We start from the raw sequence: 24,999 nt of genomic DNA on the forward strand, positions 1-24,999 counted from the left end.
AGGGACTGTGAAGACAGAATTAGGCTAATTACAGAACACACAGAGGCAGTGATTCTCCCGGCCCTCCATACGCAATTGGAATGGGAAAAAATCCTAATATGTGGTACCATGTTGAGTACTCTCAGCCAATGGTTTGCAGGCTGTGTGTGTGAAGTGTAGCTGTGGATGTAGTAGCAGCTGTTTCTTGTCACCAAAACCTGTGCTAAATTAAAGTCACAAAATTTTGCAAGTTTTCTTGGCACATAGTTTTTGTACGTTATCCAAGTAATTTGCACAGAATGGCAGGGGCTGAATTAACAGTTCCAGAAAACTTTGCTAAATTGCTGGTTCACTGGTGATACCCGGCAAAAATGTGCTCTGTATTAGGTATAAGGTACGAATTTACCACGGGTCATTGTAGGTCTAAGATCATCACACAGAGATAATTTTCTATTACCTTCCAGAATAAGCACTGAAAGTGAAGCAAAAGTACTGTGTATGATTGGTCCTATAAGATGAGTCCATTAATATATCCAATTTAGGCTAAAGTCCATTCCTACGCAGATAAGGACCTGGGTGGGCCCAAAAAATTTGTGGGGATCACTGAGGGAATAAGATGTGCACCATGTATGAACAAGTCAAAACAAATATGAGTGCAAATAATTTTGAAAATTCTTGTTAAAGATCTAACAAAGCTTGAAAGGCACAGATTGTCATATATTTTGACATTTTCATGAATTGAGATTCAAAACATAGTAAATATTATTGATATTAGCAGCAAGTACTTTTAAAAATGAGAAATGGTATCTCACTTTCCTATATGATATCTCTAATAAACTTCCCCATAACAGGTGAAATGTCCTTAGCAAATAGGTGTACTAAGGTAGTGATTGATGTGCACATAATGTAATAACAACTGTTTTCTTATTAACCATAAAATAATTCAGTACAGCTTTATGGAACAAAAGTTCACAAACAAGTACAATTGCAATGTCCTTTTGTGACAAAGGGTAGTGAGTGTCCACTATGACGAAGTCCACAATTGTCAGTAGTGGCAATGAGCAAGGAGGTGCTGCAGAGTCGTAGTGACGCAGTCCCGTGACGCTGTGACCTCGTGGGAAGTCGAGGAATAGGCCCAGCGAAGAACAGCCTTCCAGGGCGGCCAAGGGTGAGCAGCAGCTGTGATCCAGGTGAAGGCACAAGACAACACTGATGGGTAGCAGCAGCAGCGGCAATTGTGGGCCGAAGCATATATCTGAGGGCGACTGACAATTAGTAATGAGCTGGACTGGTCATTGAGGAGCTGAGCGATGACCTAAGTACCCGTCAGCAGAAACAAATACAGGTCTGGTGTCACAAGGACACTTGACAACATGGACACAAATAGGTGCCAGCGACTGTAGTGCTGTATTCAGTGACCTGCACACCACGCGTTGACAATGGCTTGTGCTCACAGGTGCTGTGGCGGCTGCAGGCGACTTGGCAGCAAAGAGCTCAGTGACTCTTCTGTTGACAAACCACCTCTGAAGATAAAGCAGGAGCCTTACCCGACCTGCTCAGCACATCAACAAGTGTGGTGCCCAAATATAAAGGGACCCAGCTACCCTCACCATTAGGAGAGATGTTCAGTGAAGTGCAACACCCAGGGAATGTGGCACTGAACAGCCACTAGATGATGATGATGATGATGATGATGATGATGATGGCGCAGTGCTGGCGACTGCTGGGAATGGCGTCAAGAGGGCTGGCCACAGCAGAGACCGGCAACAACTGCAGAGGAGGTTGCACAGCCAGCCACATGCAGTCATGATAATGGCAGCAGAGGTGGGAATGGCCAAGAACAGCACCAGGTCCAGCCATGACAGGACAAGCAACAGCTGTGGAGGAGACCGCACTGAGGTGGATGTGGCCACGAGAACAGCAGTGGCAACAGCCAGGGTTGGCATCAGGAGGGCCAGCTGTCATAGTGACAGTGATGACTGGAAGGCTGCCTGCCACAGTGCTGGTAAGACAGTGCATAAGACAGGCCAGCTGCTGCAGAGCTGGTGCTGGCCGGACTGATGTTGAGAGGGCTGACAATGTGTGGGTTGGAGTCCGATGGTGTCACAATGGAGGTCTGGGCTGTTACCAGTGGGACTTTTGGCATTTGAGCCTGTGAGTAGGAATGGCATGTAGCACATCCCGGCAACATTGTAAACAAGCTTCACGGTAGGAGGCTCAGCTTGCCACGCATAAAATTCCTGGTTGCTTGTCCGAATGCTGCAAGGAGGGGGAGGACCCTGAAGAATCTGAGTGCGCTGAATAGTGCTCTGCTGCAGGTCGTGAATTGTTTGACCCCTGAATTTGAGGACTGAAGCCAATGATATCTCTGGTGATTGAGATTACACTGCAAGTGAACTAGAACCTGAACAAACACAGGAACACAAGGAATTTGCAGACCAACAATGGCTACGAAGAGAATGCACATTGGAATACCCCATCAATGGACTGCCCAAACTGTAAAGAAGAGAGAGCATTGCTAAGAACTCGCCACTGCTGAGAAATGTGAACACAGAATGGAGAGGAAAGCCTAGCAGAATCAAGACAACCAAACTATTGAACACTGGTACTAAATCCAAGAATTGAACAGCCCATGTCTAGTACACGGTTGGATACACTCGCACTGTAGTAAGGCTGAACAGTCCTAGTCCAATACACACTTGGACACAGGTGCAGTGTAGTAGGATTCAAATACAGAGTGGCACAGTACAATAACATGACTTCACTGCCCCTTCAATAAGAATAAACACACAAGCAAGGCGCTAGCTCATCTCATTACAATTCATTTCGCCCATACCAGAGCCTGGTGGCATACATCTGGCCACCAGGTGGCAGCATGACCAAACATCAAAGGCAGCATCGCTTCAAGGTCAGCACATGCGGACAATGGACAGGGCCACCTGAAGAAAGTAACTAGTAATCTACATGATATAACCCCAAAGCAGAGGGCACTCACTCAGATTCTGTTTTGATTTGTTTATGTGCTCACTTCACTCCACTCTTGGGATTCTCAGTACCTAATCAGACTGAGACTGGGAATGTACTTTGACTTTTTATGGAACTTCTCGGCTGTGTGGCCATTAAAGTGATTTTAATATTATATGTGTACCTATTTGTGTGTAGTTACTATTCTTCCTGAAAAGATGTCGGCTGAATTAATAACTGGATTGATATGAGTGAGCACTATCATCATTTAAAGCACAGTCCCAATATGAGCCCAAAGCATGACAGGTATCAGGTATACAAACGAGTGTAGTGGAGTACAGGACTGGCTCTCAAGTTGCAGCTGAGTTGTTACAGGGAGTGCTGGCAGTCATGTGACTTCTTACGGTTGACGCACTGCGGTGGATGTGCAGCGACACACAGTATCTCTCCACTGTGTTGATAACGGGCTATACAGACCTGCATATCATTGCTAGATTTGTAGAATACTGCAATTTCCATCAGTAACTAGTAGAACAGATATACTTCTCCAAATTCTTTTAATACTGATTTATTATACTTTTGTATTTAGGATTTACATAACGAACCAACAACTTCAATTCTGCTAAAAATTATTTAACTCTTATATACAGCAGTAAAATATTTCAATAATTCCAAGTAAATAGATTTCAGATTCCCATATCACAAGAAGTGACCACTCACGTTGTATCAAGAATTTTGAATATCTTGGAAAACTTTTTACTTGTACAGTTTGAAAATGCACCACTTAATCTGCTGGTACAGACTTTACCACAGTGTACTAGGCAGGTGTATTCATGTCTTGTTGCAGCTGGCTCTTGTCCCGCAGTCTGGCTTGTAGCAAGCTATTCTCCAATACTCCAATTCGCACATCCATTGATGTTATTTCACTCTTAACCTTGGTAATGGCCTTTTTTATGTTCACCAATGGCGCTGAAAAAAATAAACCATCAAAAACAGTATCCAAAAAACAAGTATATTTTGAGCAGCCGAACAGTAATTAATGAAGAAAAGTGCAGATTTACATGAAAAATTAATACTTTAGTCCATATCACTGACATGCTTTGTATGTTATTATGTTCCGAATTATTACTGGATTCAGATACTGAAAGTTAGCCCTGGAACAGTGCTTGTTATTGTTTGTTCTATTTTACTATAAGTCTTCTGTTAGTTCAGTCTAAGCATAAGATGCAAACCTTAATAGTTGTTTCTTATTAACAAAATGTAGTCACAACTCTGTCAAATATTTTCTATGTGCCCACAAACAACTCCAATGGTAAATGCATAGAACTGAAATCTTGTTCACTATGTGAAAGAACAACTTAACAGCACCTAATATTACACAAAACACAGTTTATGCAATCTCACTGCATTCTGATTTTGCATGTATATTACTAGTTGTAAATTTCTCACAATTAAAACAAAGAGGGGAACTATTTGCTAATAGCTCTGAAAAAAGATATGTATGGAAACTAGCAATATCGTAAGTCTTATTTACATGCCTATTGACTAATCCATGCCTCAACTATTTGGTGAATTGTTACCCTTATTTCTTAACCTATTTGTAAAAATACTGGGAAAGATATGACTGCAAAACAATCAATGTGGTATATGGGATGATTAAATGTAATTTATGGGACATGAAATGTAAAGGTGTTACCCTATGGATTTTAGATTCAAACATCTATGAACCACATAAGTATGGGCAAAAAGATGACAGGATTACATCAAAAGCCTGTACAGCAAAGAGCAATTATCATGGAGTATGGTTGGGGAGGAGACAGGTGATGTGGAAGAAATAGGTGATCCAGTAGGGCACTGTGGACTGAAATCACACAAGGTAGCAGGAGGTGACGACACACTTTCTAGAGGTAGTGAAATCTGTAGAAGTGTAGAAACAAGAAGATTATTTGAGCTGCGGAACAAGTACTTATTAAATGGGTGATCAGCCATCAGATTTCCAGAAAAGCATATCATCACATTACCACAAAATGTAAACATTATCAGACGATTAGTCAACTAGGCATTCTTGTAAACTGCTAACCAGAATAATATATAAAAGAATAAAACCAAAAAACTGGAGACTTACTAGATTAAAATCAACTTCGAATGGTTGCACTGGTCGAATGAGTCAACCAGAATTTGTTATTTTGCTCTGAATTCAAATTACCCATTGTTGCACATCCGGCAGTTCTACCTATCTTCAAACTGAACCTCTGTCCATTTGCTGCATTGCTGATGGGTTCGTAGTGACCACACACTGCCAATAAGTGCAGCTTATCTTTGTCTGCACTCTATTTGGTGTACAGAGCCAGTCATGCAATTGGTAATGTTTTTTATTTTAATTATTTACACCACTGTTTTTACAGGTTTATGTTTCCTTTTTATTTATATTTTTAGGGCCCTTTCCAAAAAAGGGTTGTCAAAGGTGCAAACTGAAAGGGTTTTAAATGAAGTTTCCACTGACAGCAAATATTCTGAATTTGAGTGGTCTGACAGGGAGGTAGAACAACTACTAATTAGCAAACACAACAGTGTATCAGAAAATGAGGGAAATGGAGATATACATTTCAAAGAAGACGAAATGCAATGTCATGTACAAGGAGGAGGAAAGAAGAAGAAGAAGAAGAAGAAGAAGAAGAAAGAGAGGAAGATATGACAAAAATTATGATTTTATTTGTGTTTTTTGTTCACAAAGAGAGTAAAAATGCCCTCGAAAAATATAATAAATATTCTTCCTAGAAGTGACAACATTCAACAATATTGCTATTTAGGACATGATTGAGTCACTTGTGGAATACCCTGACTCGCATATTAGAAACCTGATATCACAAAACAACTATTCTAGAGTGAGGGATGTAAAGAAAAGTTCTAGTGAAGAGATACAGCTCTCATTTGAATCCTTAGTTTGACTGGCTTGAAGGGCAGAAGTAAAAGAAATGTTGAGAAACTTTGGAGTAATGATGAAAATGGTATGATGATTCTCATACATTATATACTGTATAGACAGTTTTTATTTCTCCTCTTAAGTGTGTGATTTGATTATAAATTAGTTGAAAAGAACACAAAGGTGTTAAAAGCATACATTAGCAGTAGCCACATGATATTTTGATAATTTTGTCACAGACTGAATGGAATCCTATAGTTTGGGAGAGTTAGTAACCATAGATGAGATGCTGACACCCGTACATTCGTTCAATATATACCCAACAAACCAGCCATATATGGCTTGAAATTCTTTGCTATTTTTGATGGCAAAACATTTTTTACGGCATCAACTGTGCTATATTATAGAATACAACAACATGACCCTTAAAAGGTGTTAAATAAACCATGCGATATTGTGCATCAACTGGCAGAAACTTTGAATGGTGCCAATCGGAATCTTACTTTTGATAATCGGTATACCAGATATCCATTGATAGTTTTCACTTCTGCAGAAACACATCATTTGCTTTGGAGCTCAGAAGAAAAATAAAATGGAAATTCCTGCCATTGAAATCCAGGAATATTGGCTCTTCACTGTTCAGATACCAGGAAGATATCACAATGGTGTCATATGTGCCCCCCCCCCCCCCCCCCCCTAAAAAAAGTGTTGTTCTGCTTAGCACCATGCACAGTGAAGGCTCAAAGGAAGGAGTTGACACAGTTCACCCAATATGCAGTAAATACTCTGTGGCTTGAATAACAAGACTATATGGTTTGCTTTACTAAATATCACTAGGATCAATGCCCAAATATTGTTTCAGTCCAATGCAGAAAACGCCAGACAACCAAGGAGGATAGTTTTGAAACAGTTGACTCAACAACTTATGAAAGCTCATTTAATTACAAGATACTAGATTCTGATGCTTCCAAATGATACCAAAGTTTTTTGGCATTTTATAAATTCAAAGAATCTTGAGAACCGGAAGAGCCTCCAAACAAAAAGAACTGTCACTGCATTCTGAGTGGCAGAGAAAAGAATATTGTTACCACAATTTGTTGTCAGTGTAAGATGTTTGTATTCAAAAAGCATTCTTCCACTGTCTGTGAAAAGTGTGCATCTAACACTGTGAAGGAGCTGCAGGAACAGGATAAGTAAACTCTGTTTTTACATAATACCGATATCACCATTTGTAATAAAAAGCTGAGAATATAATACACTAGGTACTGTATGAGTATAGTGTACTGAGAAGAAAATACAGGCCAAGTTGATATATGATTTGTGTGTGTGTTAGAAATATATTGTTAAATAAAAGATTAGGATACTTTAATTAGATTTCATAGCTACATATTTTGAACAAATATTAAAATATTTATTTATATAATGTATAAAAAAGTAAAATAAAATTTAATTTTTCAATACCAAGGATATTAAGTCGGTTTTTTTCAATCCTCCAAAAAACACAATGGCTGGTTGACAAGTCAGTCATATGACCACTGATGTTACAAAAACTGACGCAACCCCTTGAGTGTTAAAGAAAAATCAGAATACCTCCAAAGCAATTTTGGATCAGAAAAAGACAGTTCATTATCCTGAGAAGACTGATGCTAAGATACAGACAGATGAATAATCTGCTACATCTACAAAAGAGACGAGGGAGAGAGATAAAAGTGATAGGTCATAAAAGGTAAGTTCATGTTATTCCCTTTACATCTGGATACCTTTTGGCATAATTCAAGGAGGTTAAAATATAGGGAATTCCCTTAAGCTGAAAAAGTGAAGCCAGCCTCTGCCATATTGGTGAGTCTTAATGAAGTATTCATACTGCAGCACTGCTCTTCGATTTCACTTAAAACAGGAATAACAAAGTTGGTTGTTTTGCCACAATGTACATCATGCTCAAAAAGTGAGAACTGGCATTAAAAAATTATAATTTTCAACTGTCTGAGGATGAGTATTCATCCAGTAAAGTATGTTGTTTCGAAGTACATTCTCAGAACTGACTGGCAATTCAAAGCATTAACACATGGGGATTTATCAGAGAAGCATGTTTCTAAGACTTACCAAGATGGTGGACAAACTTCACCTGATGCCATCTCCCCTTTACTCTAACCACCTTGGCCTAATTATGTCAAGGAACTGTCATGAGTCACAGAAATTCCATATGCTACTGGATGTCACTGTCTATGACAGAGGAGCCTTATTAACAATACTGATTCAATTAGACAGCTTATTTCTCTGTACTATCTTCAGCATAAAGCAACAGTTTCCGTTCACCGCTACAGATGTAGCCGCCAATTCATGTTGTATACTCTGACGTCAATGGCTTCTTTGATGACAGGATCACAAAAGACAGGTGCAAGGAATACGATTTTCAATTTGTCAGACATAACTAAATGTTTATTTATGAGGCCTTGCTCAGTAACAGCAAATTTGTAGAACATTTATTGTAGTGACTGTGCTCTGTGCAACATTCTGAAATCATACATATAGACTGACCAATGTATTCTTGGACTGACCAATGTATTCTTGGACAGTTGGCAAATGAATTGAAGACCTTGTCTGCCCAGGACCCAGGGATGACGTGCTGTAGACTGATTATCTTATGATTGTTGAGTATCTCCATGTTTTATCTGTTAGAAATGGCTTACTGAATATCCGATTCACTATAAATATTCTGATGGAACATCTAATTAAAATATCTGATCTCAAAATCCTGATGGTCCTCATCAGAGACAGATTTAACTCCATGCATCAGCATATTTAAAAATATTTATTTATTGCATTCTGAAAAAGTACCCTCCTGGTTGTCTATCAGATCATACAATACATTAATTACACTGAAAATTCTCTACACGATGGAACTTTTTTTAATAAAAATCTTAACTCTAATATTGCAACAATTAAGATATTAATTTACACAATATAACTTAACAAAAACCTATATAAATAAAATTAGTTGCCAAAGGTATTAAAGACCATCATTTGATAATGGCTCAACCAATTTGGCTGATTTTTTGTTGCTGTGTCCATAATTGTCAGGACAAGGTTTGTATGAAAGAAAATTTTTGGAAAATTTGCCAGAAGAATCAGAAATCTGGATGGTATTTTAGTATGAAAATCTCTATGAAAAAAATGTGATGGCCGATTTGATAGTTCTGCTCTCATTTCTTCATAACAATAAATATAAAAATAAATTGACTTTCAGTTTGACAGTTCTGCTCTTACATCTTTTCATAACAACAACAAATGTCGCATTGAATATTGATTTTTGCAATAAACAATACAACTGAAAGCACTATTTCATTGTGTTATAAGTGGTGGTCATATCTTTGGTGTGTTTCAAAGACTGAATTGAGTTCATGGTAATTTGTTGTGTTGCAAAGATTCAATTGATTTCAGTTTGTGGTTTATCACTTTGGAAAAAATGCCACAATTGAGCAGGGAGGTGTCAAAATACCAGTCAGTGTACGTGCAACACAAGCAAAGTACATGATCATCGAGTCAACAACACTCATGAAGAGCTTAGAAAGTGTCTGGAAGCAAGTCAAATAAGGATTTCTCAAGCATGACACATTATGACTCTGGGACAACAAATTCCGATTTATTTCATTTCATTTCAATAAATTCTGGATCTTCCTGAAATTGTTTTGTTTCAGTTCACACAAATTCAAGGAAAGATTTTGTTGACTGAATCCATTCTCAACTAACTGACTGACTTACTGACTGATTGAGAGACAGACAACACACAACCTAAACTGTGGAGATGCAGACATGTTATATAATAAACACTTTCTGCTAAACTGGCTGAGCTGTGCTGTGAAAATGTGTGGTTTTGTTTTCCTTTTTGCAGTCATTTTTAATAGAAAACAGGAAAATTGTGTTTATGGCTAACTTTATAATCCTGCCTGTTCGTAGATGATAACCATGTGAAAGACTGGCATTAAAGCTACTATCTTCAGAGATCCTGTAGATGGAAAGGTCTCTCTCATACCCTATGATCATAACCAATTTACACATTCATTCTGACTTCTACTTTGAATCAAGGTACCATTTGCAATAACAATAAATAAGGTCAGGGTTTGCAATAACAATAAATAAAGTTAGAGAGAGGGGGAGGAGGAGACAGAGAGAGCAGGGGAGAGGAAATGTATATAATAAGGGAGAAGAAGCATATGGACAGAGAGATGAGGAAGGAGAAGATGGATAGGGAGAGTGTGGGATAAGAGGTTTACAAGGAGCAGGGGAAAATGATGAACAGAGACGGGGGAGGAGGAGGGGATGACCAAAGGACAGGGATAGAGAGAGGGGAAAAAAGGAGATTAAGACATATATCCAATTCTCACATATATTTAGCAGTTGCAAAGTGTTGCGGGGTTCATTCGTACGTATGGAAATCATAATATATTGCAATGAATATTAAATGAAAATAAGTAAATGAAACAAAAACTTAATGTATTAAGCTGCCTCTGAAGTGTGTTTGTTGCCCTTGAGTGATTGCTACCTGGGTATGTTTCCAAGTTTTTCCTGCACTGACTGGTTAAATAACCCACACTTATAGCCAACTGTGCATTTCCTGGAGATATTAGTCTTACATTGACTATTTGTATTCCATAGCATACGTAACCCTTTAGTTTGTATGCGGCTCAGCCAGCACACCTTGGTATGGGTTTCATAAATACTGTATTTAATTTATTTGATTCTACTTAACCAACACTGACTATCTCATATTGTAATTTTAATTAATCGTCGAGATATTATGCAACTTGGAAAAACATATGAGTCTTCACAATACTTTGTAGATGAACAGACCAAACTATTATGAGTATTTACATCAAACTATATTGCAATTACATATACTACTATACAACAGACAACAATTCACTGATCACAGAGAGTTTTTTGTATGCTAGTTGTGAAATTACATTAAAGCATTTACTTGTTGTGGTCACTGCCATTTGTGTTTCACATCAAGACCCTCACCATCAGCACTAATGAGATCAGCAACAAAAACCATTAAGACATAAATGTATTGGGGCATGAATATAAAAATATTTTAGATCCTTAAAAACATTTCTGTGAGATATATGGGTATTTACTTTAGACAGTATTCTCACAACTTGCTTCTGCTGAATACATATTTAGTGTACAGGTACTTTAGGTGCACTGCATCTGAAGAAAAATATGCATAATCGGCTAAGACTTTTGTCTTTTGGACAACACGGTGAGACATGCTTCAATGGGATGAAGATTCTGAACTGACCTTCTTGATTAATTTCTGATCTGAGCTGCTTGATTAATTTAACTGCGCATTGACTCTATTTTCACTTGTTATCCAATTGGAACCCAAGGAATTTTATACAGGTTGTTTGATTTAATGTATGATATTTACTGCATACTTACAATGCTACCAAGCAACTGTTTTTGAACCACCACTTACAGTCATTGGAAGGTAATTTACATAGGTTAAGAAAAGTAGAGTGCCCAGTACTGATCCTTGTGGGATACCCACATGTTATATTCCTTCCATTCTTAGTTTAGTTTCATGACTGTGATGTGTAGTCTGTCAATGGAACCTTCTGCTTCACATCCACACAAAGGGGATGCTATTAATGCCATAACACAGTCTTTCAAGCAGAATTTTGTGATCTGAACAATCAAAGGTTTGTGCAGGGTCACAAAACCAACAGGATCATTTTGCTTGTTTAGCTCTGCCAGGATTTTATTTGTTAGGTCTCATACTCTGTTCTATGAGAGCTAAACTGAGAGGCAGTTAACAATTTCTTCTTAGTTAAATGAGCCAGTATTCTATCACAAGCCACTTTTAAAAATTATTCTAGGAAGACTGGAAGGAGAGAAACAGGTCTGTCATTAGAGGTGGTCTGCCTATCTCCAGTTTTAAACATAAGTTTTACCGCAGCATATTGAAGCCTGCTAGGAAATATTCCCTGAGTCATTGATTGATAACAAAGATAGTTTAAAGGTAATCCTATTAAGTCAGCATCAGATTTTAACACATTCTGTCACAAACACCATCATCATCAGTGGAATTATTGCTTTTTAGGGTCTGGTTCATTGGAATATCTTTAGTTTTTTTTTGAACTAATATGTCTTGGCAGCACATGCAGTGTCTGCAAAAGTAGACCTAATACATCAGTGTTTGACTGTCTCACCAACAACACAGCCCTTCCGCTCAAATGTAAGAAAGTCTTAGAAAATCTGTCAAAAGAACTGGCACAAAATATGGCTTAAGTATAAACAAAGTAACGACAAAGATGATGATAAAGTGCAGTTGAAAGGACTCACTCACAATCAAAATTGGGGCTGCCACAGCTTCCTCTTCCCTAATTTGTTTCCTAAAATACTATAAATATTCAATCTCAGCATATTGCAACCCTCCGCTATCATCCTTATGCTCAAGTGTTCCTTCTCGTTCAAATCTTTTCTCACTTTCTCTACATTTTCAGGCATTTGAGGCAGTGACAGGTGCCCGAAGTGCTCACTGTCATTTTTTTCAGTCCTCCCAGAACTTCTTGTCCAATTGTAAATTCTTGTCTCGGACATAGCTTCCTCCCAGAAAGCTTTCTGAATCAGGCCTACAATCACAGAGCCCAACTGTTTTTAGTTTGACATAAAATTTGATTGCATATCATTACTTGCTTAACCACTGCATCTCAAATCTTGACATACCACAAAAACCCACTATGCACAAAATGTTATCCTCACTCTGTCATTGCCTGGAAGTGACAGAGCCACATTGCATCTGTTAGCTGAGACCCATCGTTCTAGCCCTTCTGATTCACTGGAGAATTTTGTCCTTGAAACTTTTGATGTGAACCCTGAATAAACTGAGTGAGAAGTTTCTGAAAATGCACGTCTGGAGCACAGCCTTGTGTGAGAATGAAAGATGGGCCCTCTGAATTCCAGAGAAGAAGAAAGTGGAAGCATTTGAAATGTGGTGCTATTGAAGAATGTTAACAGTCAACGGGACAGATAGCTACAAAATGGATAAGCACTACCATGAACAGGTAGGGAAAGACATCTACAAAAGGCCCTGATTAGAAGAATGAACAGGTTAGGGGGATGCCTACTATGGCATCAAGGAACAGTAAACTAGGCTCTGGAAGAAGCACTAGAGGGGTAAAACAGCAGGGACAGGTAAAGCCTAGAATGACACAGCAGAATATAGAGGATGTTGGTTGTAACAGACACACAAAGGTGAAAACATTATCAAATGATACACGAATATGGGGGACAGCACTATATCAGTTTATAATGACTACATTTTCTCACAATATTTTAACAATTTCTTTTCTCATGAAAACATATGTAATAAACATATAATTATTGAAAAAATGCTTGGAGCTTACTGCCATCTGTCATGCTGGAACTTCGTTCTTCCATTTCCCGTTTCACAGCATCGAGTTCTTCCGAAAGCTGAGATAATATTTTAGTACGCTCTGCAACCCTGGCACTCATTTCACGATAGGATGTGCTCAAACGAGAATGCTCATCCTGTAAGATTAGAGATGTTACATAAGTGAATATTTAAAACACAAACAACAATGAGAAAACCTAGAAGAAAGGAAACTTGACTCTGTGAGAGAAATCACACTACTAAAATAATAAAAAGTTCTGTTCTTTTCTTCATAGTATTCCAGTTTTGCTTCCCATTCATCCATTCATTGACACACTTACTTCCATTAATCCCATTATGAAGGAGAGCCACAAGGGGTATGGAATGAACAAACACACATTAACAGGAGCAATGGGTCACTCTAGACAACTTCTATAAAGTATATCGAAAACAAATTATGAGTAGTGTTAACCTACTTGTACTGGCAATTTATGGCAATATTAGGTGTAAGACTAAATTTTACTAGCCTCACGATTACATGATGGTATTAATCTCTAATGTAAAAATAATATCTGAAACAGAAAGAAATGTCTAGCTCAAGCAATCTCTATTCACTATTAAAGTTGCTTTACTGTGACTGAGATTATTTATACCATTAGGCAAATAATAAAATATATCTCTAGGAGTATAACTGAAGAGTAATTGAAATTTTTCTGTCGCTTTGAGGTTGCAGAAGCTACAATTTCTTTCAATATAGCTTTGGCTATATTCATAAGAATGAATATGCCATGAAGAGACTGTTAATGTTTCTGCCTTAAGAGACTTGATTTGATTTGATTTAATCAGGGAGGTAAAATAAAAGTTACCTTAGACTTCTGTTTCTTGCACCAAAAATAATTATTATATGGTTATTCTAGTAAAGCCAACCAGACCCTTCGAAGAGTAGGTAGTAGGAGACACTTCATTAAGCCTTTCTTTAGCACAGTTTCCACAGGAATTAATTACCCAAACATTTTGCATCTTTTGCCCTACAGCATTTTGTACTGGAAGATTAAATGTAATGTAGTTTCATCCCCTACACCACATAGTGTGCAGATGGGTGCTTTTTAGGGTTCCATGCCTTGATCTGTAAAAATACACTCCTGGAAATTGAAATAAGAACACCGTGAATTCATTGTCCCAGGAAGGGGAAACTTTATTGACACATTCCTGGGGTCAGATACATCACATGATCACACTGACAGAACCACAGGCACATAGACACAGGCAACAGAGCATGCACAATGTCGGCACTAGTACAGTGTATATCCACCTTTCGCAGCAATGCAGGCTGCTATTCTCCCATGGAGACGATCGTAGAGATGCTGGATGTAGTCCTGTGGAATGGCTTGCCATGCCATTTCCACCTGGCGCCTCAGTTGGACCAGCGTTCGTGCTGGACGTGCAGACCGCGTGAGACGACGCTTCATCCAGTCCCAAACATGCTCAATGGGGGACAGATCCGGAGATCTTGCTGGCCAGGGTAGTTGACTTACACCTTCTAGAGCACGTTGGGTGGCACGGGATACATGCGGACGTGCATTGTCCTGTTGGAACAGCAAGTTCCCTTGCCGGTCTAGGAATGGTAGAACGATGGGTTCGATGACGGTTTGGATGTACCGTGCACTATTCAGTGTCCCCTCGATCATCACCAGTGGTGTACGGCCAGTGTAGGAGATCGCTCCCCACACCATGATGCCGGGTGTTGGCCCTGTGTGCCTCGGTCGTATGCAGTCCTGATTGTGGCGCTCACCTGCACGGCGCCAAACACGCATACGACCATCATTAGCACCAAGGCAGAAGCGACTCTCATCGCTGAAGACGACACGTCTCCATTCGTCCCTCCATTCACGCCTGTCGCGACACCACTGGAGGCGGGCTGCACGATGTTGGGGCGTGAGCGGAAGACGGCCTAACGGTGTGCGGGATCGTAGCCCAGCTTCATGGAGACGGTTGCGAATGGTCCTCGCCGATACCCCAGGAGCAACAGTGTCCCTAATTTGCTGGGAAGTGGCGGTGCGGTCCCCTACGGCACTGCGTAGGATCCTACGGTCTTGGCGTGCATCCGTGCGTCGCTGCGGTCCAGTCCCAGGTTGACGGGCACGTCCACCTTCCGCTGACCACTGGCGACAACATCGATGTACTGTGGAGACCTCACGCCCCGCGTGTTGAGCAATTCGGCGGTACGTCCACCCGGCCTCCCGCATGCCCACTATACGCCCTCGTTTAAAGTCCGTCAACTGCACATACGGTTCACGTCCACGCTGTCGCGGCATGCTACCAGTGTTAAAGACTGCGATGGAGCTCCGTATGGCACGGCAAACTGGCTGACACTGACGGCGGCGGTGCACAAATGCTGCGCAGCTAGCGCCATTCGACGGCCAACACCGCGGTTCCTGGTGTGTCCGCTGTGCCGTGCGTGTGATCATTGCTTGTACAGCCCTCTCGCAGTGTCCGGAGCAAGTATGGTGGGTCTGACACACCGGTGTCAATGTGTTCTTTTTTCCATTTCCAGGAGTGTAATAACAAGAATCCTTGTAGGATCACATTGTTGTCCATCTATATGTCTGTCTGTCTGACTGTTAAGAACTCTTTTTCTCACAAATGGATAGATATATCAAGTTCAAATTTATGTCACATTTTAAGGTCACTGGTCCTCAGCAGTGTACAAATTCTAAACTTCAAAGTCAATGTAATCAAAAGATACAGCTATTTATGTGGCATATTATGATACTCAAAACCTCACTCATCAAAACCAATAACGTACTTCCATTGACCTAGAATCATGAAATTTGGAAGAAGCAAAATTTCAAAGTACAAGTAAAGGAAAAAAATCAGAAAATCGTTGAATTGTAATTACATCACATTAAAAATATCTTTTTGCATTCATCATCTATCAAAAGCATAATAGATAAACATTACTGCATGCAAACATAAAATCTAAGTTGTAGTCATGGTTTAGGAAGTACATAAAAATATGCTCACTTCTTTTTGTATGTCTGGCCTACTCTGAGGAAGTACTACAGATATTTTGACACAGTCCTGAAATTCAAGAGACCAATATCTTTCCAGTACATACATCAAAAATAGGCAAAAATTGAATTAAGTTTGCACAGAACCCTCAGTGTGCGAATCCTACTTGCACTTTTATCTGTAACAATCCTGCGCAGGTGTTTCCTGAAGTTTCCATAACCAGTCATTAGACTTACCATGAGTTTAATCTGCATTCTGTTCAAGCCCAGGCTTGAAAAACTTCTCTTAAAATATGATTTTGGCGTCATTAATTAGCCATATTTTTGTGTTTGGATCTTACTCCAATATTCTACACGTTGTCTTCTGATAAAGCTACACACCTTAGATTTTATCATCGTCTTAGAGATGGTTAAGACAGGTTCTCATTCAACAATACTTTTATGGCTTATTATGCTTACCTATTGAAAGGAGAATCTTCTTGTATGTCATAGGGAAGACGAGTATGCACCAGTGCTACGTAACCACAATGGTGAGGGAGAGACAATGGATACCCATACCGTATCATGGCCATGCCTGCCATGGGCTCATGTAACATAGGTAGAACCAGTCACTTATGACTGCACACAGAACAATCCAGACTAGAAACACATCATCTCTGGATCTCACTGTCTACATGTCACCAGACGGTGCAGTTATCTCGGTCGGATATGTTTCAGATACGCAGTGGACTTTTAGTGATTGCTCATCTGGTTTTTGGACAGGACATTTATTGCAGATTGCTCATTATTCTACATCTACATCTACATAAACAATGCGAAAGCCACAGTATGGTGCTCAGCAGAGTGTGCCCTGTACCACCACTAGTCATTTCTTTTCCTGTTCCTCTCACAGATAGAATGAGCGAAAAACAACTGTCTATACGCCTCCATGTCATAATTTCTCTTATCTTATCTTTGTGGTCCTTACATGAAATACATGTTGGCGGCAGTAGGATCGTTCTACAGTCAGCTTCAAATGCCAGTCTCTAAATTTTCTCAATAGTTTCCCTTGAACGTTGCCCTCCCTCCACGGATTCCCATTCGAGCTTGTGAAGCATCTTTGTAATACTTGCATGTTGTTTGAACCTACTGGTAACAAATCTAGCAGCCTGCATGTGGCGTGCTTCAATGTCTTCCTTTAACCTGACTTGGTGTGGACCCTAAGCACTCGAGCAGTACTCAAGAATAGGTTCACTGCTAATGCTGTATCTGAATATTATCGGTTTGATTTTCCTACTTATCCACATTAACTTACATTGGTCTACATTTAGAGTCAGTCGCCATTCATTACACCTACGAGAAATTTTGTCTAAGTCATCTTTTATCATCCTACAGTCCCTCATCTTTGACACATTCCTGCACACGAAGCATACTGTGTGAGAGAAGGGCAAGTTGTATTTCACACAAATGATGCTTTCTAAAACTGTGCTGATATGTGCACATAAGTTTTTCAGCTAACTTTATCCACCAGATCATTTATGCATATAAAAAATAACAGCAGTTCCATCACACTTTCCTGGGCCCTCCTGATGATACCCTTGTCTCTGATGACCACTCACCTTCGTGGATAACACACAAGGTTCTGTTACTTAAGAATTCTTTGAACCACTCACATATTTGGGAATCTATCCTGTAGGCTCGTGCCTCGGTTAACATTCTGCAATGTAGTAATGTGTCAAATGCTTTTCAGAAATCTAGAAATACATAATCTGCGCCCATTGGCCTTCATCCAGAGTTTGAAGCATATCATGTGAGAAAAGGGCAAGTTGTATTTTACACAAATGACGCATTCTAAAACTGTGCTGATTTGTGCACGTAAGTTTTTCAGTCTTTATGAAATTTATTATATTTCAAACTTAGAAAATGTTCTAGAATTCTACAGCAAAACCGATGCTAAGGATCTGGGCTTCAGAATATCTGTTATCCTGTCTGAAAGACTGACAATATGAATATCTAGCAGACTGATACGGTGTGATCATGCCTTGTATTGTAGTCGACATAATTGGCTTGAGAGATTCAGCAACTGTATAGATATTTAAGATAATTCTCATTTATTGTTCCATCTCAGTTGCACATTTTTTAATTAGATTACATATTTCGGTCACTCTGGATCATCTTCAGATGTAATACAAAGTAAAACTACATATGTACCATCTAATATTATAAGATAACTAGAAAAGAAAAGAACTGAATACAAACAGTACCACATATCAGAGGATTGTGTTTTGCAAACTGTGGTCAATGTTTTAAATAGGTATATTGTTATAACTTCAAGTTGAACAAATATATTTCAAGGACGACACAATACATGAAAGTCACAGATCAAGAAAACAGAGTAAGACGTGTGTCACTTTAACAGTCAAATCATAACTGAGTCCGAGTCTAGCGACCTCTGGCTGGCTGGCTGGCTGCTTAGGTGGCACTGCTGCTGCATGGCTGGCGGACAGCGCCGCATATAGAGGACGCGCGTAACTGCACGGCGGCACTTTGAAAGATCGGCAAGTCACAACACTTTTCCCCCCTTTGAAGTTTTTGCACAGGTCTTGATGGAGGTGGCCTGTAGATTGCTAACATCCATAGGTGTTGCTTGACTGGGCGTAAAGTCTCGAGGAGGAGGCTTCCCGTATGGATGGAAGTGTCCCCGATGATAACGAGTCGAGATGACACGAGACGTGGGAGTCGAATCTGCTGGGGCCCCGTGCACCTATCTGCCCATTGCGGCCAGTCCGGCTGTTATAACAGGAGACATGGGTGATGTGTCCACGCCCATTGGAGAAGGAGGCGAGTAGAGTTGCTCCGACAGAGGATGGTCATCTGGTTCCTGGAAGGGCACGACTCCTGGTGGCGTCAGTTCTTGTGCTAGCACCAATATGATGGTGAGAGGACTGTGTTGTGAGTAATGACAGATTCCAGGATCCCGAGCGTCAGGTAGAGCCGAAGGTGGTGTAGCGGCATCCGGAACAGGCGTTGCCGGCACACGAGGCCGAAGCTGGTCCAAGTGACGCACTGCAACACCCGTATCCATCTGGATTTCATACAGGTGTCGGCCACGGTGTCGCAAGATGCGGCCAGGACTCCATTTTGGCCGCCTGCCATATCCCCGTATCCATACAAGGTCGCCAGTGGTGAACCGGCCAAGCGAAGGCACCAGCGGCTGTGAGGTGGAAGGCCGCAGAAGACGAAGTAGTGTGTGGGGCTGTCGGCCATGTAAGAGCTTAGCCGGGCTGTGGTCGCCCACGGGGGTGAAACGGTAAGAAGCAGAAGAACTCAGGAGTTTCCTCATCTGAGCCTTAAATGTGTGGACCAGTCGTTCAGCCTCACCGTTTGACTGTGGATGGAACGGAGGGGCCGTGACATGCATGACGCCGTGACGGGCACCAAAATCCGCACAATCGGAAGAGGCAAATTGCACACCATTATCAGTAACAAGAGTAGAGGGAAGGCCTTCCAAAGAGAAAATGCGAGCTAGAGCATTGGTGGTTGCCGCAGTGGTAGGTGACATGCAATGGACAATGAAAGGAAAGTTAGAGCAGGCATCAATAACGAGAAGCCAATAAGTACCTAAAAAAGGTCCCACAAAGTCAGCATAAATACGCTCCCAGGGCTTCTCAGGTGAAGGCCACGGTGACAAAGATGACTTCGGGGCTGCTGCCTGTGATGTACAAGTGCCGCAGACAGCGACCATGTGCGCGATTTCAGAGTTGATGCTGGGCCAGTACACATGACAGCGCGCCAGAGATTTTGAGATTTTGTGCGAGAGACACCCCAGTGCCCTTGGTGAAGGAGGCGCAAGACCGAAGCATGCAAAGACGTAGGTACCACAACACGCGGCGAAGCATTTTCAGTGGAAAGGAGGATAACACCGTCCCTAGCCATGAGGCGATAACGCAAAGCGTAGTAGTTCCGCAACGGATCAGAAGTCTTAGCGGACGGACGATCTGGCCAACCCTTCTGAATACAGCGTAAAACCCGGGAGAGGGTAGGGTCAGAACCTGTAGCAGCCGCCAGTCGGTCCCCAGTGATGGGGAACCCATCCACAACCCACTGCTCGGCAACATCCAGGTGCAAACACAAAAGTTCGTCCCTATCGAATGCCAGATCAGGACCCATGGGAAGGCGAGACAGTGCATCAGCATTTGCATGTTGAGCCGTTGGCCGGAAATGAATCTCATAATTGAAACAAGACAAATAAAGAGCCCAACGCTGGAGGCGGTGTGCAGCCTTGTCGGGAAGTGACGTTGATGGATGAAATAAGGAAACAAGTGGTTTGTGATCCATGGCAAGATGAAATTTGGATCCATAGAGAAAAACACCAAACTTATGAAGAGCATAAATAATGGCCAAAGCTCTTCATTTTGAGAAAACTTTTGTTGGGCATCCGTCAGTGTTTTGGAGGCATAAGCAATGGGTTGTTCAGAACCATCAGAAAAATGGTGTGCAAGGACTGCACCGACCCTGTATTGAGAGGCATCCATGGCAAGAACAAGATGTTGACCAGGTCGATAAGTAGCCAGGCACGGGGCCTGTTTCAGCATAGTCTTCAATTTCTGGAAAGCCGCATCGCATGACACAGACCAGTGAAAAGGCATGTTTTTATGCAACAGGCGATGCAACAGCTGAGCCACCGAACCAGTAGACGGCAAAAACCTGTGATAGCATGCTATTTTCCCCAAGAAGGCCTGCAGTTCCTTAACAGATGTAGGGCGAGGAAGGGCATCGAGCACAGCGACAGTTTGCTGAAGCAGACAAATACCATCCCGAGAGAGTTGAAACCCCAAGTACGTGATAGATGCCTGAAAAAATTTTGATTTCTGAAGATTACACTTAAGACCAGCAGTCTGTAAGACATGAAAAAGTGTGTGGAGATTCTGAAGAAGTTCTTCAGTGGTGGAGCCAGTGACAACAATGTCGTCCGTGTAATTTATACACACAGGGACAGTGAGCAATAATTGTTCCGAGAATTGCTGAAAGAGAGCAGGAGTGCTGGCAACCCCGAATGGCAATTGTTGGTATTGATAGAGGCCGAAAGGCACGTTAAGGACCAGAAACTGCCGGGAAGCAGCGTCGGGAAGAAGTTGATGATAAGCTTCTGACACGTCAAGTTTAGAAAAATACTGGCCTCCAGCAAGTTTAGTGAACAATTCTTCCGGTTGAGGCATAGGGTTAGTGTCAATAAGGAATTGAGCATTTACAGTGGCTTTGAGATCGCCACAGAGACGAATATCACCATAAGGCTTAGCAACGACAACGACAGGAGAGGACCACTCACCGGAAGTGACAGGAAGTAAGACTCCTGAAGCAGTGAGACGATTCAGCTCCTGTTTGACCTGATCACGAAGGGCCACAGGAATGGGCCGAGCCCGAAAAAACTTAGGCCGAGCAGTGGGTTTGAGAGTGATATGAGCTTCAAAGTCGTTTGCATGGCTTAACCCAGGAGAAAAAGGGACGAAAATGTCATTGACAAGGAATCCAATTGAGCACAAGGAATAGCATCAGAGACGATATTGACAGAGTCATCCTTGGAGAACCCAAAAACGCGAAAGGCATCGAAACCAAAAAGATTCTCTGCGTTACTATGGTCGACAGCAAATATGGGAACAGTGCAAACAACAGATTTGTAAGATACCTCAGCATCAAATTGTCGCAAGAGAGAAATCTGCTGTTTATTGTAAGTCCGTAATTGCCTAGTGACAAGTGACAGGATTTGAGAACCCAACTGAAGATACGTCTGAGAATTGAAGATAGTGGCAGCAGAACCAGTATCCACCTGCATGCGAACATCTCAACCAAGTATTTGGACAGTGAAGAATAACTTCCCTGAAAGGGAAGAAGTACAATTGACAGACAACACAGAATCAGAATCAGCGCCTTGTTCATGAACATCAAGTATGCGGTCGGATTTGCAAACGGATGACACATGGCACTTTTTTTTGCAGTTGTGACACACAGCCCAACGTTGTGGACAATCCTCTCGTGAATGTTTCGTAAAACACCGCGGACATGAAGGAAGTTGCCGTGGGTTTTGCTGCAGTTTCTTAGAGGTTTGTTTATGGTTAGGCCGAGGCTGCGCTTGGGAGTGTACTGCGGCCACGTCAGCCGGCGGGGACACGCCACACGCTTCATCAACAGCGCACAGAGGTTGTATTTCTGCGACGTCACCCCACGCCTCTATTTGCCCTCCAGTGCTGCGAGAAATTTCAAAAGACTGAGCGATGGATAGGACTTCATCTAGAGTCAGATTTGCCAACTCAAGGGCACATTGCCCAACTTCTTTGTCGGGCGCTGACCGGATAATAGCACCCTGTACCATGGAATCGGCATAGGATTCTTTGTGAACTTCAGTAACAAATTGACACTTTCTACTGAGGCCATGAAGTTCAGCAGCCCAAGTGTGATAGGACTGATTTGGTTGTTTTTGACAACAATAAAAGGCAACACGAGAGGCTACCACATGCGTATGCTTTTGAAAATCGACAGACAGAAGTGAGCAAATTTCAGCATAGGATAAAGATGTAGGATCTTTCAAAGGAGCCAATTGCGACAACAACCGATACATTTGAGGTGAAATCCATGAAAGTAACAGAGACTTACACGTTTGGTCATCCGCGACATGAAATGCCAAGAAGTGCTGTCGAAGACATTTTCCATAATCAGACCAGTCTTCCACTGTCTCGTTGTAAGGAGGAAAAGAAGGTAGAGACAACGACGAGAGATGCCCCGCATCTGATGCCGCGACGAAATCACGAATAGCATTTGTGAGAAGCGTTTGCTGTTCTATGAGACCTTGCAATATTTGCTCTAAAGTAGCCATGGAAACACGTGGGTCAACGATGGAAAAGAAAAATCCCATCCTCGTCGCCAATTGTTTTAACTTCAAGCTGAACAAAATTTCAAGGACGACGCAATACATGAAAGTCACAGATAAAGTAAACAGAGTAAGACATGTGTCACTTTACCAGTCAAATCATAACTGAGTCCGAGTCTATCGGGTCTGGCTGGCCGCTTAGGTGGCGCTGCTGCTGCATAGCTGGCAGACAGTGCCGCATGTAGAGGATGCTAGTAACTGCGGGGCGGCACTTTGAAAGATCGGTGAGTCACAACATATATGTTGAAGGCAGGGGGGTGGGGAGGGCAAATAGAGTGCAGTTGGTCATGGGAGGGGAAAGGGAGCAGAGAGGAGATGACGGGGAATTCATGTTAGAGGTCATATCCATCTTTTGATTTGCAGCTCCTTGTGTTGGCCGTGTTTGCAAATCCCCCCCCCCCCCCACCCCCCCCAAAAAAAAGAGAAGAAGAAGAAGAAGAAGAAGAAGAAGAAGAAGAGGTCATGCTAAAACTATATGACATATAATTATGTACACTTCCCCATTGTAACACTAATAGTGTAGACCAATGGTAATTAAAATGCAAACGGCATTAAAATATGAAAATTATAAAATGGAGCGAGGGGGGATTGAAAGCACGCAAAGAAGCAAGGGGCGGTGGAGTGGGGTGGGGAGAGGATGAGGGATAGTGGCAGGCATGCTATGGGCTTAACAAGAGAGGGTCTCATGCCAAAATCAATGATGTACATACTGCAAAACAATTCATAATATTTAAAGACACTTCATGCAGTTATAGGTCTTCTACATAATTCCACTTCCGTAATTTTACAATATTTTTCTTTCACTATTTATACATCCATTGTTCTAGGACAAAAATTTTAATTTTTTAATGAAAAAATTATACAATTTTATCTTTATACTTTCAGAGTAAGAATTTATGACTTTACACTTTCAAAGTTTCACACTTTGAATGCCTGCAGGTACTAATTCAGTTTTCACTACTTTATTTCCACTTTTATAATCTACTATTTTATCCTCAGTTTACATTTTTACACATCCATTCTGGTATCTTAACAGGAGATTTTTTACATTATTGATTTTTTGCAATTTTAGTATAAGACCCTCTCTTGTTAAGCCCATAGCATCCCTGCAACTAAACCCTGCCCCCCCCCCCCCACTTTGTCCTCCCTCACTTCCCCCATGCTCTATTTTATAATTTCGCTATTTTACGCCCTTTACATTTTACATACCTATTGTTTTACAGTATTAGTCCTCCAATGAGAATTTTTACATAATTATACTGTCTATAATTTTAGCACGTTCTTTCTTGTTAAACTCATGACTTCTCCACCATACTCTCCCTGCTTCCTTTCCACTACCCGTATCAGCCTCACTTCACCCCCCCCCCCCCCCTCCACCTCCAACATATGCCTATTTAAAACATTGACTGTAGTTGCAAAACACAGTACTCTGATATGTGCTTCTGAGTAGACAAGATGGATTGCTGACACAACTATTTACGTAAATTCTATGTTTATGGACAATGCTTTTCTTTTCTACTTATCGTAAAATATTAGATGTACATATTTAGTTTTAGATATGTAGACGATCAAGAATGATTGAAACATGTAATATAATTACGAATGTGGAACAATGATGGAACAATACACAAACCTTAAACATCCAGTACTATTACAGTGAACACAGAGGGAATCACTAGCTCAGGTAGAAAAGTGTCAACAAGGTAAAAGAAATACTTGAGAGAAAAACATTAAAGATACAGAACACAATTCATTAAAACTATTGGGGCAGGCACCAACAACAACAGCTGCAGCTCGTGTTACTACAGTAACAGAAATAGTT

General features: G+C 41.1%; 1 protein-coding gene across 3 annotated transcripts in view; it reads right to left on the reverse strand.

The window, feature by feature from the left end:
* Nucleotides 1-3,549: 3,549 nt before the first annotated feature.
* The window catches only part of LOC126092069 (intraflagellar transport protein 57 homolog), a 181,548-nt gene continuing 160,098 nt past the window's right edge, over nucleotides 3,550-24,999 (reverse strand). For all 3 annotated transcript variants that reach the window (XM_049907486.1, XM_049907485.1, XM_049907483.1), the window contains exons 8-9: nucleotides 13,276-13,420; nucleotides 3,550-3,912 (exon numbers count right to left, since the gene is read on the reverse strand). In XM_049907486.1, the coding sequence (XP_049763443.1) occupies nucleotides 3,761-3,912; nucleotides 13,276-13,420 (297 nt within the window). In that variant the 3' untranslated portion in view covers nucleotides 3,550-3,760. The remainder of the gene's footprint in view (nucleotides 3,913-13,275; nucleotides 13,421-24,999) is intronic.

The sequence above is a fragment of the Schistocerca cancellata genome, chromosome 7 (genome assembly GCF_023864275.1).
Source record: "Schistocerca cancellata isolate TAMUIC-IGC-003103 chromosome 7, iqSchCanc2.1, whole genome shotgun sequence".
NCBI classification, from domain to species: Eukaryota; Metazoa; Arthropoda; class Insecta; order Orthoptera; family Acrididae; genus Schistocerca; species Schistocerca cancellata.